Source organism: Pleurodeles waltl, chromosome 8 (assembly GCF_031143425.1).
Source record: "Pleurodeles waltl isolate 20211129_DDA chromosome 8, aPleWal1.hap1.20221129, whole genome shotgun sequence".
NCBI lineage: Eukaryota > Metazoa > Chordata > Amphibia > Caudata > Salamandridae > Pleurodeles > Pleurodeles waltl.
The window spans coordinates 1,534,160,853-1,534,176,610 of NC_090447.1; the positions used below are offsets into that span (position 1 = coordinate 1,534,160,853).

At 43.1% G+C, this 15,758-nt stretch overlaps 1 protein-coding gene across 1 annotated transcript in view; it reads left to right on the plus strand.

Annotated features, from left to right (window-relative positions):
* WDR4 (WD repeat domain 4) overlaps positions 1-15,758 on the plus strand; it is an 80,915-nt gene that overhangs the window by 46,359 nt on the left and 18,798 nt on the right. The window contains exon 6 of the mRNA XM_069202967.1: positions 9,522-9,582. Within this exon, the coding sequence (XP_069059068.1) occupies positions 9,522-9,582 (61 nt within the window). The remainder of the gene's footprint in view (positions 1-9,521; positions 9,583-15,758) is intronic.

The window sequence follows — 15,758 nt, forward strand, 5'->3', positions numbered from 1 at the left end:
GAAAGTGTCTTCATAAACAGGGTCTAGCCATAAATAATTCTTCATAGGTACTGTAGAATTCGCCCCAACAGCATCACCCAATAACTTAGCACAACGACTCATATGCCACACACGACCATCACTTAACTTGCCAGAGTTTTTGTATATTTGAAGAACTGTTTTAGGCTCTGCAAATTTAGTATCACCTTTTTTTAACTTTACCTGGTAGTTTAACTCGAACAACATCACCTTTCTTCAGACCAACGTCTCTTGCCCCTTTTTTAAAATCTACATAGGTTTAATACAACTCCTGTGCTTTCTGAATATTCCCCTTAATTTCAGCAGGTGACCATTCTTTTACTCTAGATTTGCTTAACCAACCCTGATTATCTTTTATAAATGGAATTCTACCCCTCATAATTGTAAAAGGAGTATGGCCCGTTACCGTTGGGGTGGTCTGTACATCCAGATCATTTTCTTCACACTAGTTTTCCAATCAACATTTCTAAATTTTAGCTAGTTGTACAGAATCTTTAAAACTCGATTAAACCTCTCTACTTCTCCATTTCCACTAGGATGGTAAACAGAAACTAATTTGTGTTCTATGCCATTTCTCTCGAAAAATTCTTCAACTCCTCACTCTTAAATTGCACTCCATTATCAGTTATTATCTTCCTAGGCAGCCCTTCCGTTTGAAACAGATCATCCAAGTATATCAGAACATTCCTTGAATTAGCTTTAGAAACAAATTTAATCTCTGGCCACTTTGAGAAGTAATCTACTGCTACTATAATAATGTACCACTGCACATTCTCCTCTACAATTGGTCCCATTATATCCAGACCAATAACTTCCCAAGCCATCTCCGGGCAAGGCACGGGATGTAAAGTAGGTTTTAAGGTCACCAGCGATCTGTTAGCATTCATGCATAAATCACAACTCCTAACAATTCTTTCAATATTGACATCCATACCAGGCCACCAATAGTTCTCCTTAACTTTCTTTTTAGTTTTGACAATGCCAAGATGTCCTTCATGATTTATTTTAATAATGGAGTCCCTTAATTTCTCAGGTGGAATTATCCTATCACCCCTCAATACCTTATCCTGTTCTACAGATAACTCATCTCGTAACTCAAAGAAAACTCTGAATTCTGCTGGCATTCCATTTTTCCCTGGCCAGCCTTCTTGAATATATTGTTTAAGCGTGGTTAATATGGGGTCATTTGCTACAGTTTCATTCCAAACCTCAGAACTAATGGCCTTACAATCATGACTCCCTGACCAAGCGACCATGAACTCTTCGTCCTGACCCACTACTTCTTTAAATGGTAAGGGCAATCTGCTCAAACAGTCCGCTACCTTATTTTGAACTCCTGGAACATATACAAAATTGTATTTGAAGTCCAACAATCTTATGGACATTCTAGCTATTCTTGCTGTTGACTTTAGCAAACCTTCCGTAGTCAACACCTTGATTAGGGGTTTATGGTCACATCTGATTTCAATGTCAAAACCCCACAGAAAATTCCTGAAATGTTCTAATCTGCAAACGACCGCCAGAGTTTCTCTCTGAATAACTGAATACCTCTCTTCTGTGGGAGAAAGCCCTCTAGAGGCAAAGGCTATAGTAACTTCCTCACCAGTGATACCTTTCTGGCTTAATACAGCACCAATACCTTTATTTGAGGCGTCACTAGTGAGAATAGAAGCAAGGTTAGGGTCAAACCCTGACAACGCCTTGCCCTCACAAATCTCTCGTTTTATACATTCAAAATCTTCTTGTAACGCATCCGTCCATACAAATTTACATCTTTCTTTCAGCAGTTGTCTGAAGTTAAACGTTTTCTCAGAGAAACTCCTGACAAACCTTGCATAGAATTCTGTTAAGCCAAGGAACGACCGTAACTCGTCCTTATTGCTAGGAGCTGGGGCACCCCTAATTGCTGATAACTCTTTTTTTTTTTTTTGGTTTAATCCCCCTCATAGTGATTTCATGCCCTAAATAGTTTAAGCATTGTACTCCAAATTTACATTTAGAAAATTCAGCTGTCAAGCCATTCTCTCTTAAGATACTTAATACACACTTAACTCTCTTATCATGTTGCAGTCTGTTCCTTCCCATAATTAAAATGTCGCCTTGAAAGACCACTACACCTTCCATATCCTTAAACCGTTTGTGCATCAGTTTCTGAAAGACCGCTACCGCTGAGGCCAGTCCGAAAGGCATACGAACATAACGGAAACAACCCTGAGAGGTCATGAAAGCAGTCACATTCTTACTATCTTCATGTAATCTCACCTGAGGGTAAGCGGACGATAAGTCAAGGGAAGTGAACCATTCCATGTCCTTTGTCAGGGCAAGCATTTCAGACATTTTTGGTAAAGGGAACCTCTCCAATATGTTATTTAGGTACTGCAAGTCGATGCATAGACGAATCCTCCCATTGGCTTTGCGTACTGCCACCAAAGGTGAGATCCATTCAGAGGCATCCACCTCTTCAATAATACCCCTGCGTAGAAGAGACTCTAATTCTTTATTCACTTCGTCTCTTATCGCCCAGGGAATATCACGTGATTTGTGAACTTTCGGTACAGCATTATCCTTCAACACAATTCTATGTCTAAAATTCTTAAGGGCACCAATATTTCCCGAAAAAAAGTTCTGGAAATTCGTTCCTCAATGTAACACTATAACTTTTATAGTCACCCACTACCTTAACCTGTTCCACACCGTTGGGATCCAAAACAATATTCAGAGCCCTTTGATCCAACCAACCCAATACTGCTGATCCTTCTTCGGCAACATATAATTTGCCCACGGTTCTCTTGCCCTTGATTTCAAAAACCACTTCTCTAAAACCAATCATAGGAATGGATTCACCTGTAAAACTCTCTGGCAAGACATCTGTTGGATTTAATGTGGAGCCCAGAACCTTTTGAAATTTAATCTCCCACATATTCTTGTTTATAATTGTGTACGGGGAACCAGAGTCTGCTATGATCAGAACACGCACTCCCCCCAAGAGAATTTCACAAACCGACTTATTTCTAGATTGTATGCTTAAGTGTGATATACAAGAATTTTCTGTTTGATTTACTTTCACACAATCTTCTACATCAATATCACTGTTAATACCTCAGACATACTCATGGCCCTTTGAATCAGCACTAGAATCAGAATTGCATTCTGAATCAGATTTACTGATCACTGCTGCAACTTTTCTACCTCTCCTACACACTTTAGCGAAATGCCCCTTAATGCCACACTTAGCACACTGTTGGTCTTGTGCCGGACATTTCTTGTAAAATGCTAAGAGCTCTTTACTCCCACAGCGAAAACATTTTCGTTCAACGTTCTTTGTTTCCACCTGTTTCCTATGTGTTTCTTCCTTATTCTTTTTAAATTTAACCTTGCTAACTACTACATTCTGTACTTCTGTTTTTACACAACAAATGGCCCTTGCACATTTATTTGAAATTTCAGCTTTTTTAACTAGAGCCACAACTTCCTCCAACTGGGACTCTCCATGTACCCACAATCTCTCTTGAATGTGAGAATTGTTAACGTGCATAATGATTTGGTCCCTGATAACTTCTTTATGCAACCCACCAAACCTACAGGTAAGTGCTAGTTCTTTTAGTTCTGAAACATATTCTTCAATAGATTCTGTTTTCTGTTGTTTCCTACTGAAAAAATTGTATCTGTCAATAGCAATACAGACCGATGTTGAATAATATCTGTCAAGGTCTTCTAAAGCCTGAGAAAACACATTCACATCCCTATTTTTTCTATTGAGTTATACACCTTAAGACCTATAGGACCCAAACAGTGTAACAAAATGTTCTTCTTTTTAGTTTGAGTCAAATCTTCATCATCAATAGTATCTAAATAGTTCAAAAAGTATTCTTTCCACTCTAGCCATTTGACATGTTGATCTCCAGTGGAAGTCAGAAAAGGTTGTGGAGGAGTAAGAGTACATGTTTGAGCAGCACTCATTTTGTTTCTTTTCTTTACAAAATCACGAAAGAAGTCTCTCAAAAAACAAGAAAGTACATCCAATATGGCCGCCGAAAAAAACACATCAGAGTTTCAGTGTCCAGGAGGATGTAGAATTTAGTACATGCCCTGATCACATCACCAAGATCACAGTGAGTGCGAAGGAGCGAGCGTGTGACGTGGAGGAAGGTAAAGCAGACACTTGGGCTTCTTTCCTAGCTGCAGAGCTTTGTTGTGGACTCAAGCGCTATATAAGACCTCGCACCCCTCCTTTATTGCCTGGCGCGTGTGTAGCGGTGGGAGCCGCGCGTTCCTCTTTAAAAACACCTCGTGCCCTTCACAGTAGCATGGACACGAGTGTTGTATGTGCGCGTGTGGATCGATGCGTACTCTCAATAGTCATGCACCACCGGCACTTCAATACAGCGGAGATAGCATGAGAGCGCGGTTGATGGCTCGCGGCGTTGATGTCTCGCGGCTTGAGACAGTACTGCACTGGTACGCTCGTTCACAATAAAAATAACACAAGGTGCAGCGCACCGGTAAGAGCGGCTAAACTGCTGGCTATTCTGCTTTAAGGATGCCCAGTCACAGAACGGGAAGTTGTTGGCGCGCTACTCACTCCGGGTGGCCGAAAAGACGGAGAAGAATCAGCGAGGGTTTCAGTCTTGCAATGTAGTCGTCGCCAAAATTCTTGTAGTATAATTCATCAAACGGCATTGAGTTTCCTTGTAGTTTATTCAAATATGAAAGCACGCCAACACCAATGTCTGCCTGTACTCCACCCTGGTCAACTTCAACTGCCCCACTACTCCAATTCTACACATCATCCCCACTCCATTCTTTCAACTAAAAACATTTCACTAACTCTACATTCTAAGTGAAGTGAGAACAACATTACATAACAGGAAGATAACATCAGACAAATGGGTCCTAAACACAATACAGTTCGGATATGGCATAGACCTACACAAATTCCCTCAGATAGGAGGTCTGAAGAAGATCCATTAAAGGGAGGAAACAGCTCGACTTCTCAAGGAGGTGAAATAACTGTTAAACAAGCAAGCAATAGAACTGGGTCCAATTCAAAAAATCACCAAGGGAAATTACCCAACATATTTCCTAATACCAAAGGTGGGCGGATCGCTGTGTCTAATCCTAGATCTTGGGTTCATTAACAAGTTTATAAAGACACACAATTTCAAAATGACAACTTTACAAGATGATATTTCACAATTGTAAAAATGAGCTATGGCTACTATAAGACTTAAAGGATGCTTACTTGTGCAAACTAATGAATGCGAAACAAACAAAATATCTAAGGTTTGTAGTAAACAGAAAACATGATCAATTCAAGGTAATAGTCTTCAGAGTAAAGTCGGCACCAGAGGTTTTTACAAAGTGCTTAGAGCCATGGCAGCTCATCTCAGAAGAATGGGTATACGCGTATATCCATACTTACACTTGGTTAATAAGAGCACACGCTTATCAAGATGCTAGCAGGACGTTCTATTGATGATGAAGATACTGTATAATCTAGGTTTCTCATTAAGCATAAGAAGCCCTCTCTAGAACAGGAGAACATTATCTTTGGAGCAAGATTGAATTTGAATCAGGGGAAGGAGTTCTCCAACGAGAAGAGGGCTCGGTCTCTTCTGGAGGAGATTCTCCGTTACCGGAGGGTGCAATCTCTGACACCAAAGACTGAGGGGAAATTATTGCAGAAGACTTCATCATGCATTCCCTTGATGCCATATGGAAGACTGCATTTGAGACCAATCCAGGAGTGGCTTCAGACTCTGCGGTCTCAGCTGAAAGAGATTTTGTAAGATCTAGTGGTTGTCACACAGAAGATTCAAGAGGAGATTGCATGGCTCTTTACACGAGGAAGGCCGTTTCTGCGACCAACACCTTCAGTAACGATAACAACAGATGCCTCGTATATTGGATGGGGAGCTCAGTTGGACTCTCTGAAAATATGAGGAATCAGGAGGCAGTGCAACACCTCAACAGCCTGGAGTTAAAGACTTTTTTTTTTTTTTCTAGCATCAAAGGCTTTCTAGAGACATATTCAAGGGAAGACAATATTAATTCAAACATACAGTAGATCCACCATGTTTTAGGAGTTGGACTCAAGCTCCATCCCTCTCAAAGTTAGCTCATCAACTCCGGAAATGGGCAATTCAGAGGAACATGGACATTCAAGCAATACATCTGCTAGGGAAAGTTAATTGCGAGGCCGACAGACTGAGCAGGCAGGTCTCATGCTCCCACAAATAGGAGCTGAATCAGAAAGTGGTGCAGAAAATTTTCAAAAAGTGGGGTACACCAACAACAGGTCTATTTGCAACACCTTGGAACACAAAATGCCAAAACTGTGCCTCCAGACATCCATACCCACAGTCGCTGGGCAATGCCCTTTCGCTAAACTGATCCGGGATATTTGATTACTCTTTTCCCCCCATTTCCATTGTTACACAGGGTGATCAGCAAATGCAAAGGGAGTCACATGACCTTGATTTTAATTGCTCCACAATAGGCAAGACAAACGTGGTACTCAGAGATAGTACAATTAGCACGGGAACCTTTCAAATGCTACCAAAATGAGTCAGTGGTCAGTGGGAAACGGAAGGGTACTGTACCCAGAAACGGAATATGTTAAACTAACGGCGTGGCTCCTAAAGACTTAGAATTTGGATACATGAGGTTACCAGAAAAAAACAAAGGGTGTATTAAGGGAATCTAGAAAACCAATAACTAGAAATCTTATATGGCAAAATGGAAAAGGTTTGCACTTTGGTGTGTGAAAAATACGTTGAATAAGAAGATCACAAGGGAAAAGACAGTGTTAAGATATTTAAATCACTTTTTACAAGAGCGTCTTGCATATCCATCCTTGAAGGTTCGTGTGGCTGCAATAGTGAACTATGCAAGAGGTAAAATGGGAAGAAGTCTACTCAGCACCAATGGTAAAAAGTCTCTTAGAGGTGCTAAAAGGATAGCACCACCAAGAAGGGTTCCAGCACCCACATGGAACCTGCACAACTCATGAAGGAAGCCTTTGAGCCATTACACAAGGTGACTTTACAGATGCTAATGCTGAAGACCGCTTTCTTAGTAGCTATTACTTCCCTACTCAGGGTTAGTGGGTTACAAGCACTCACAATTCAACAACCTTATTTTCAAATTCACAAAGGCAGAATTATCATGAGAACAGATCCACAGTTCATACCAAAGGCAGTTCCACAATTTCAGATTCACCAGTCTGTTCAATTTCCAAGCTTTTTTCTTTTTTTTTCTAAATCCAAAGTCGCGCTGAAAGAACGCCACTCACATGGGATGCAAGTCGCTCTATTATGTATTACATTGAAAAGGCGAAACCTTTCAGGAAGACTGATTGCTTATCTTTCTCAAAAAGCTACGTAAGGAAACCGGTTACAAAGACCACAATTGCAAGATGGATTGCACAAATAATTCAGTTATGTGGCAACCATGCAACTCAAGCATTAATGATAGCACCTGGAGCACACTCAACAAGGAAGAAGGGGCAACCATTGCTTTTGTGTCAAATACTCCATTGCAAGAAATGTCCGTGGCAAAAAAAATAATCTTAAGGAAGCACATGTAATGGCTCCACAACCTGCACTGGCATTCACCAGCCGCTATAGTGAGTGGGCATGTGGAAGATGCCTTGATTGTACCAACATCCTGATTTAGAAGTAAGAATCCGGTTAGAGTCAGCGCTGGCCCTTGAGGGCTATGAATGAGCTGCTTTGGTTGACCAAGCTTGTCTTGCCCAGTGAGCTGTGACTGGCTGGCAGTCCTCCAATCACTGCTTTAGGAACATTTAACTAATTTATTACCTTTTAGCAGCTGCAGTGAAGTCCGTGTCCTCTGCAAATACACGACCTTTAGGGAAATCACGCTTAATTGTCCAAAAAGGAAGGATGCAGTTCTTGAAAAGCAATAGATATTTGTCAGGCCTGAAATCGCAAAAAGTAAATACTCGATTGACATAAGTGCGTACACTGTTACACGCAAAGAACAAAGTTGAAATTTCTTGGTTCACTTTTTCAGCTATGTGAGGAACATTTTCATTAGAGGCCTGAACACACCACAGAGGGCCTCTTAAGTTTTAGGGATACCGTACAGAAGCATCACTGTGAACGTGGTTGTGTGACATCCTGAAGTTCAGGTGCAGACGATGATCACAAATGGTGATAGCCCTCCTGCTGGAATCCAAGGCCTTGTGGTTGGACTCCAGTGACCTTGTATCCATCAGGGCTGGATCGGTGGCAGACTTTCAAGATATCCTCACAAGATGCGTTTACATACAACAAATTGAGAGGGAATCCATTTTACACAGTGGGTGATCCAGAAAATCAGGTATGGGTCTGGTCCTTCTGCATCTACACTGGATTCTCTGCTCTAGTCTCTTAAGTTATCTTTCATTAAAGTCCTGTTCTACCCCTAACCCTCCCCCCGCACGTCTCCCTCTTGTCCACTCTGACTCCATGCACATTGGGGGTCAAAGCTTTGGAAAGGGGCAGAAACACTTAAGGGCTTTTGTCACACCTATTGGTTTAATTGCAAAGAAAACTAAATATGTGGATGAGGTTTTCCAACCAAGTTCTGAAGTGAGTTCTAAATCAAATCGAAACACTTCATGGTATTTCTTTGTAAATCATGGATCAGTAGCCAGTAGGAAAGCAGTGTCTGCCGGATGTGTCCAGATGGATGTTTTGCAGCCTTAGAAAAGCCTCCTGCTAGAGTTCTTGCAGATGCCACACTAAATCAGTAACATGGATGGGACGTGCCCACCTTCCTAGAAATGCCGATGGGCGTAGGGCACTAAAGTGAGCATTGTCTGAGTTTGGACTCTAGGACTGAGCTCATATGGGCCAAGTTGCCCTCGCGAAACATGGTTGATTCCTTCCGGCCTTTCACATATAACAAACCTGTAAGCTTAAACTGTCGTACCATAAATGAATCTTTCTGTTGTATAGGCTTTGGTGTCACTAAGGGATCAAAGACTGTAGCCAAGGAGTAGAGCTGAAGAGGATTGAGCATTTTCTTTTTTTTTTTACCTCTGTTATGCATAAAGGGAATTGAGCATTGTTTGAATTGGTGCTTTCTAGCCTTTGGTTGGAATTTTGTCCGTTCAGTTTCCCTCAGAGAACCATGTACCCCTGAGGTTTCTCCTAGTGCCTTGATTCTAGGGAGGCTGCCCCCATGGTGCAGGGTCCTCAACACCTTATTTTTGTTTTCTACTGTTAGTCTACATGTCAGTGGTTCCTGGGTGGCTTGATGTTATATGAAGTTGGAGTTTTCTCTGATATTGACTTCAGTATCCATACAGGGTAATATGTTCATACTCCTGGCCTCTACTGAACAGCCAGAAGGCTAGTTAGGATTTGCGGATGTTACAGCTCGGGTCATTGTGAATAGCTGCTCTGAAAATGCTTCCGGCGTCTAATCGCTCTCTTCTATGGCCCTGTCTCTCAATCCTGACGTTTGATTGTGTTTTTGTCCTTTCTCTGCAGGTTTGTGACACAGGTGCTTGTGCTTTCGTCTGCCCCAGACCTGCTCGTGTCGACCTCAGGGGTGAGTCCGAGAGCCTCTGCAGCTGCAAATGTATTTCTGTACTCGGGCGTAAGGAAGGTTGCCACAGGGACCTGTACAGTTTTCATCAAGGAAATGTTAAAACTCTTAAGGTTGTGATTGACATGCAACACCTTTTTTTTTTTCTCTCTCTCTCTCTCTCTCTCTCTCTCTCTCTCTCTCTCTCTCTCTCTCTCTCTCTCTCTCTCTCTCTCTCTCTCTCTCTCTCTCTCTCTCTCTCTCCATTCCTCTCTCTCTCTCTCTCTCTCTCCATTCCTCTCTCTCTCCATTCCTCTCTCTCTCTCTCTCTCTCCATTCCTCTCTCTTCCACTTGACCGTCTCACCTTCTGCCCCATCTCTTCCCCCACCCTTTTTCACCCACTCTCTCCCCACCTCTCCTTCACAATGAATATATTAACTTTGATCAGACAAACCTTGAGGCCACTTGCCTTCCTAGAGTGAAAGGCACAAATCCTTTCGGAGAACCTTGCACACAGCATGCCAGGATAGCTCAAAGTTACACACAGCGTGTCCACTTGTAGAGATGCAGTAACACCCTGCCAGCTAAGAGAAGCATACACACAGCTAGCTTCACTGATCACAACTAACCCATCTCCTATTGTGCTAAGAAAAATGCAGATAACAGTGGAAATGCAGCACTGAGGACAATTCTAGGAAATCGGGTTCTGAAATTATGGTGGGAGAGATGTTACAAGAGGTTAGTGCCTGGAAGTAAACACTGGTTTATTTGAGGAATCCCAAGACTGACAGTGAGACAAAAAGTGAGCCTTTCCTCCGACCATATTCTTGTGATGCGTGAACAGCAGCAAAAACAATACATTTAAGTAATAATTTGAAATTCCTAAGCTAACTTACTTAAGATGCAAAAACGCTGATTAAACTGATCCAACGCTTAACAAATCTGATCTGTTGATTCAGAGATGTTTAAAAAACATTTTGGAGGATTTCTGCTTTAGCAGCAGCTTCTAATGTAAGACTGTAAGCGCATCTTTCAAAAACGCCCTTTAAAGGGGCGCCAGTGCATTAGCTTCTAGCATTGAAAGTAGCTGTGCCCCTGGTTTGAAACATGCATCTTTGGACACAGGCATTTTCCTTAACAAAGGTGCCCTCTATATCTCTCACAAGAAGCAAAGTCCATGTTTAAAATTATGCCATTGAGAGCAGATATCTATTGTGGACGGCTCCATTTGTAGAATTTCAGGTGTCCTCAGCTTTCAGGGACAGATTCTTGTGCACCAAAACAAAGGCTTCAGTGGGAGAAAGGCCTATCCACGCCCAGTAGCGACTACAGCTGGAGGTCCTGTTTCAACTATTCTTGCTGGTTCTAGTTAACAAGCCTGCTGGACAGGGACCCAAATCCTAAACCACATGCATGCAACCCACCTCCCTCCATAAACCTAGTGTGTCGTTAATAGGTCACAAACCTAAAGTCGGCCAGAATGATAAAGTCCCTGTGTGTCTTCTTCCTAGCCGCTAGTGTGCAGATTCAAGTAAATATACATGTCCTTCACCCTCCTCCTAAACCACCCCCGTCATGGGTAACAGTGCAGGAGACATCCCTTCGTGGACCAAGCGTGCCGATAACAGTTCATAGTCACAAAATTAGCAACAATGGTAAAGACCCCATGCGGCCACTTCCTACCTGCTTTTATGCAGGTTCGTGTAAATTTGTATTGGGAGACTCTCTGCATCTTTATCAGACTTCTTTTGGGACAAACAGGACAAGCACGCTCTTATCTTTTGCGGTGCCTCCTGGAGTGCTAGATTGTCAACCTAATGAGCACTTATGTCTGGTGTAGAGTGCAGTTCCATTCCATCGATTAGCATCCTATGCATCTGTGTGTCACAATGTGTTGACATGTGCGGTCACTGTTCCAGAAGGTCTCATGCATTCCAGATCAGTGACCGCTGTAATCCAGTCTAGCATATCCCAGTGTTAGCTTGACCATCACCACCCTCCCCCTGCATGTTTCCCTAGAATGGAAACTCCAATTTCTTTTTTTGTAACTACTGCCTTGTCCCTTTCATCTGTTTTGTTCCAACCATGACAGGAGCTAGCTTTTGCTCCAGATACAGTTCTTCCGAATGACTTTCTTCAGCTCTCCTAACTTTAAGCCAACTCCTAAAATTAAACCTTTACTGTAACCCCATACCACCATTACTCTAAGCCTCTTCCTTACTGTTGACTATCCGAGCTCTAAACTAGTTTCCATACTCTACCGCTTACCGTTATTTGATGTCCAACCTGTTCTCTCTGTTTTATTTATATTTTTATATATATATATGTTTGATGGCATGTGTAGCTGCAGATACACATGCTGTGCACATCCCGCCATCTGGTGTTGGGCTCGGAGTGTTACAAGTTGTTTTTCTTCGAAGAAGTCTTTTCGAGTCACGAGATCGAGGGACTCCTCCCATTTCGGCTCCATTGCGCATGGGCGTCGACTCCATCTTAGATTGTTTATTTTCCGCCATCGGGTTCGGACGTGTTCCTTTTCGCTCCGTGTTTCGGGTTGGAAAGTTAGTTAGAATCTCGGAAAAATCGCCGGTATTGTTTGCGTTCGGTATCGGGTTAGTTACAACAGATCAACACCGACTTTTGAAGAGCTCCGGTGGCCCTTCGGGAATTTTTTCGACTCCCCGTCGGGGCCTGGTCGGCCCGGCCACGTGTCTCTTCAAGGCTGATAGAACGGACCCCATTCTGCTTCTGCCCAAAATGTCATAACAAGTATCCATATACAGATCAGCACTTGGTCTGTAACTTGTGTCTGTCCCCAGAGCACAAGGAGGATACCTGTGAAGCCTGTCGAGCATTTCGGTCCAGGAAGACCTTAAGAGACCGAAGAGCAAGAAGACTGCAGATGGCGTCGGCGCCGACAGGACAAGGGTGTTTCGAGGAGGAAGAAGAAACCTTCTCCATCCAGGAGTCGGACTCGGACGAGCTCGATCCAGAAGAAATGCCAAAAACCGTGAGTAAGACGTCGAAACATAAAACTCACGAGAAGACCACAAAAGCCCAGGGGACGCCACCGCCAACAGGCCATGGCTTAACCCGAAAAATAGGTGACCGATCATCGGCACCGAAAAAGGGCACGCTGGTGTCGAAGTCATCCGACTCCGGTCGAGATACCGCCACACAGCAATATCGGGCCCGAGACAGCGGCTCCGAGCAAGTTCGGCACCGAGACAGCGGCACCGAAATGGGTCGGCACCGAGAGACCACGACGCCAAAAATAAAGGTTTCGGCGGAACCGAAAAAAGCAGCCGAAAAGGTTTCGATACCGAAACATCCGGCCTCGAAACCGAAATAAAGTTCCTACACAGAGGAACAGGGACTGTCCTCACAAATAAAAATACATAGATTTGGACAGGAACTGGAGACAATAGAGCCAGATTACACCCAAAGAAGGCTCCACATACAAAAAGAAACGGGGAAGATCAGCACTCTCCCTCCTATTAGAATGAAACGCAAACTTGCCTTCCAGGAGAAAGACAAGCAGCCACAGGCAAAGGTGGCTAAACAAGTAAGCCCGCCACTGTCTCCACAACGCTCTCTGCACCCATCACCGGTAGCCACTCCACCTATGATGCAATCCCCGACTCATACAGGGATGAGTCAAGATGACCCAGACGCGTGGGATCTTTATGATGCGCCAGTGTCAGATAATAGTCCTGACTGTTATCCAGCTAGACCGTCGCCACCAGAAGATAGTACAGCCTACGCACAGGTGGTGTCAAGGGCAGCGGCGTTTCATAATGTCAGCCTGCATGCAGAGCCCATTGAAGACGACTTTCTATTTAATACACTGTCGTCCACACACAGCCAGTACCAGAGTCTCCCCATGCTACCTGGAATGCTAAAGCACTCCAAACAAGTGTTTGAGGAGCCTGTAAAAGGAAGGGCCATTACTCCAAGAGTGGAGAAAAAATATAAACCGCCACCAACAGACCCCGTGTACATCACACAACAGCTCACACCGGACTCAGTTGTATTAGGGGCAGCTCGCAAGAGAGCGAATTCACATACTTCAGGAGATGCACCACCTCCAGATAAAGAAAGTCGTAAATTCGACGCAGCAGGGAAAAGAGTGGCGGCACAGGCAGCAAACCAGTGGCGTATTGCAATCTCACAGGCTTTGTTGGCCAGATACGATGGGGCTCATTGGGACGAAATGCAACACTTTATAGAACATTTGCTCAAGGAGTTCCAGATGAGAGCACAGCAAGTAGTAGAAGAAGGACAGAGTATCTCGAACAATCAGATATGGTCAGCAATGGATGCAGCAGACACAGCTGCTAGAACTGTAAACACAGCAGTGACAATAAGGAGACATGCATGGCTGCGTACATCAGGATTTAAACCAGAAATACAGCAAGCTGTGCTGAATATGCCATTTAACGGACAGCAGTTGTTTGGGCCGGAGGTGGACACTGCTATCGAAAAGCTTAAGAAAGACACTGATACGGCCAAAGCCATGGGCGCCCTCTACTCCCCACAGAGCAGAGGCACATTTCGTAACTCTGTTTCGAGGGCAAAGCACAGAACCCACAACCTCACAAACAAAGCCCACTTATCAGAGCCAATATCAGCGGGGAAGTTTTCGGGGACAATATAGAGGGGGACAATTCCAAAAGAATAGAGGGGAAGCTCCAAAGTCCCAAAACTCCTCAAAACAAGCAGTGACTTCCACGTCACAAATCCCCAACACAACACCTGTGGGGGGGAGACTAACCAAGTTTTACAAACATTGGGAGGAAATAACAACAGACACTTGGGTCCTAGCAATTATCCAGCATGGTTATTGCATAGAATTTCTCAAATTCCCTCCAAACGTCCCACCGAAAACACACAATATGTCAAAACAACATATAGATCTTCTAGGACTAAAAGTTCAGGCATTGCTACAGAAAGAAGCAATAGAATTAGTACCAAACCAACAGAAAGGAACAGGAGTTTAAATAGCCCACCCCAAGACCTTTCTCTACTATTGTCAACCCAAGAATATTGATCCACTTAAAGCTTCAGTGCAGGATATAGTTTGCGATTTGCTGCACTTACAAAAAGCAAATCTGGCATGTTCGTCTATTAGTATTCATTTAACAGCTATAGCTGCTTACCTTCAAAACAGACAACATATTTCCTTGTTCAGGATTCCTCTTTTAAATGCCTTTATGGAAGCTCTTAAAAGGGTTATTCCACCTACAGTTCCTCCAGCCCCTGTGTGGAATCCTAATATTGTACTCGCAAAACTTATGGGGCCACCATTTGAACCCATGCATTTTTGTAATCTACAGTTTTTGTCATGGAAGCTTTTTTTTGTTAGTAGCAGTCACTTCTTAAAGACAAGTTAGCAAAACCTTTCTTTCAAATCTGTAAGGCTTCTTGTTCTTGTTCTTAGAACAAATCTAAAATTCCTATCAAAGGTGGTTTCACCTTTTCCATATCAATCAGTCAGTGCAATTGCCAGTCTTCTTTCCACAGCCAGATTCAGTTGCTGAAAGAGCTCTTCGCACCCTTGATTTTAAAAGGGCTCTCATGTACTACACAGACAGAACAAAAGATTTTAGAAAATCCAAACAACTTTGTAGTCTTTTCAGAACCTCACAAAGGTAATCTTATTTAAAAAAAAAAAAAAAAAAAAAAAACAGATTAGCCAGATGGATAGTGAAGTGTATTCAAACTTGTTATCTTAAAGCTAAAAGACAGTTACCAGTAACTCCTAACGCACATTCCGCTAGGAAAAGAGGAGCTTCAATGGTGTTCTTAGGGAACATACCAATGGCAGACATATGTAAAGCAGCCACATGGTCCACACAACACACATTTACTAAACACTACTGTGTGGATGTGCGATCTCGCCAACAAGCAAACGTTGGACAGGCTGTGCTTAGAACACTATTTCATACTACTTCAACTTGTACAGGACAACCACTGCATATTTTGGGAGGGGACTGCTTTACAGCTTTACAGTCTATGCAAAGCATGTGTATCTACAGCTACACATGCCATCAAACAGAAAATGATACTGACCCAGAAGGCATCTGTTTGTGGCATGTAGTGCTGCAGATTCACATGCACCCTCCCTCCTCCCGGGAGCCTGTAGCCGTTGTAGTACAATATATTGTAAATATGTGTATACATTGCATGGACATCTCAT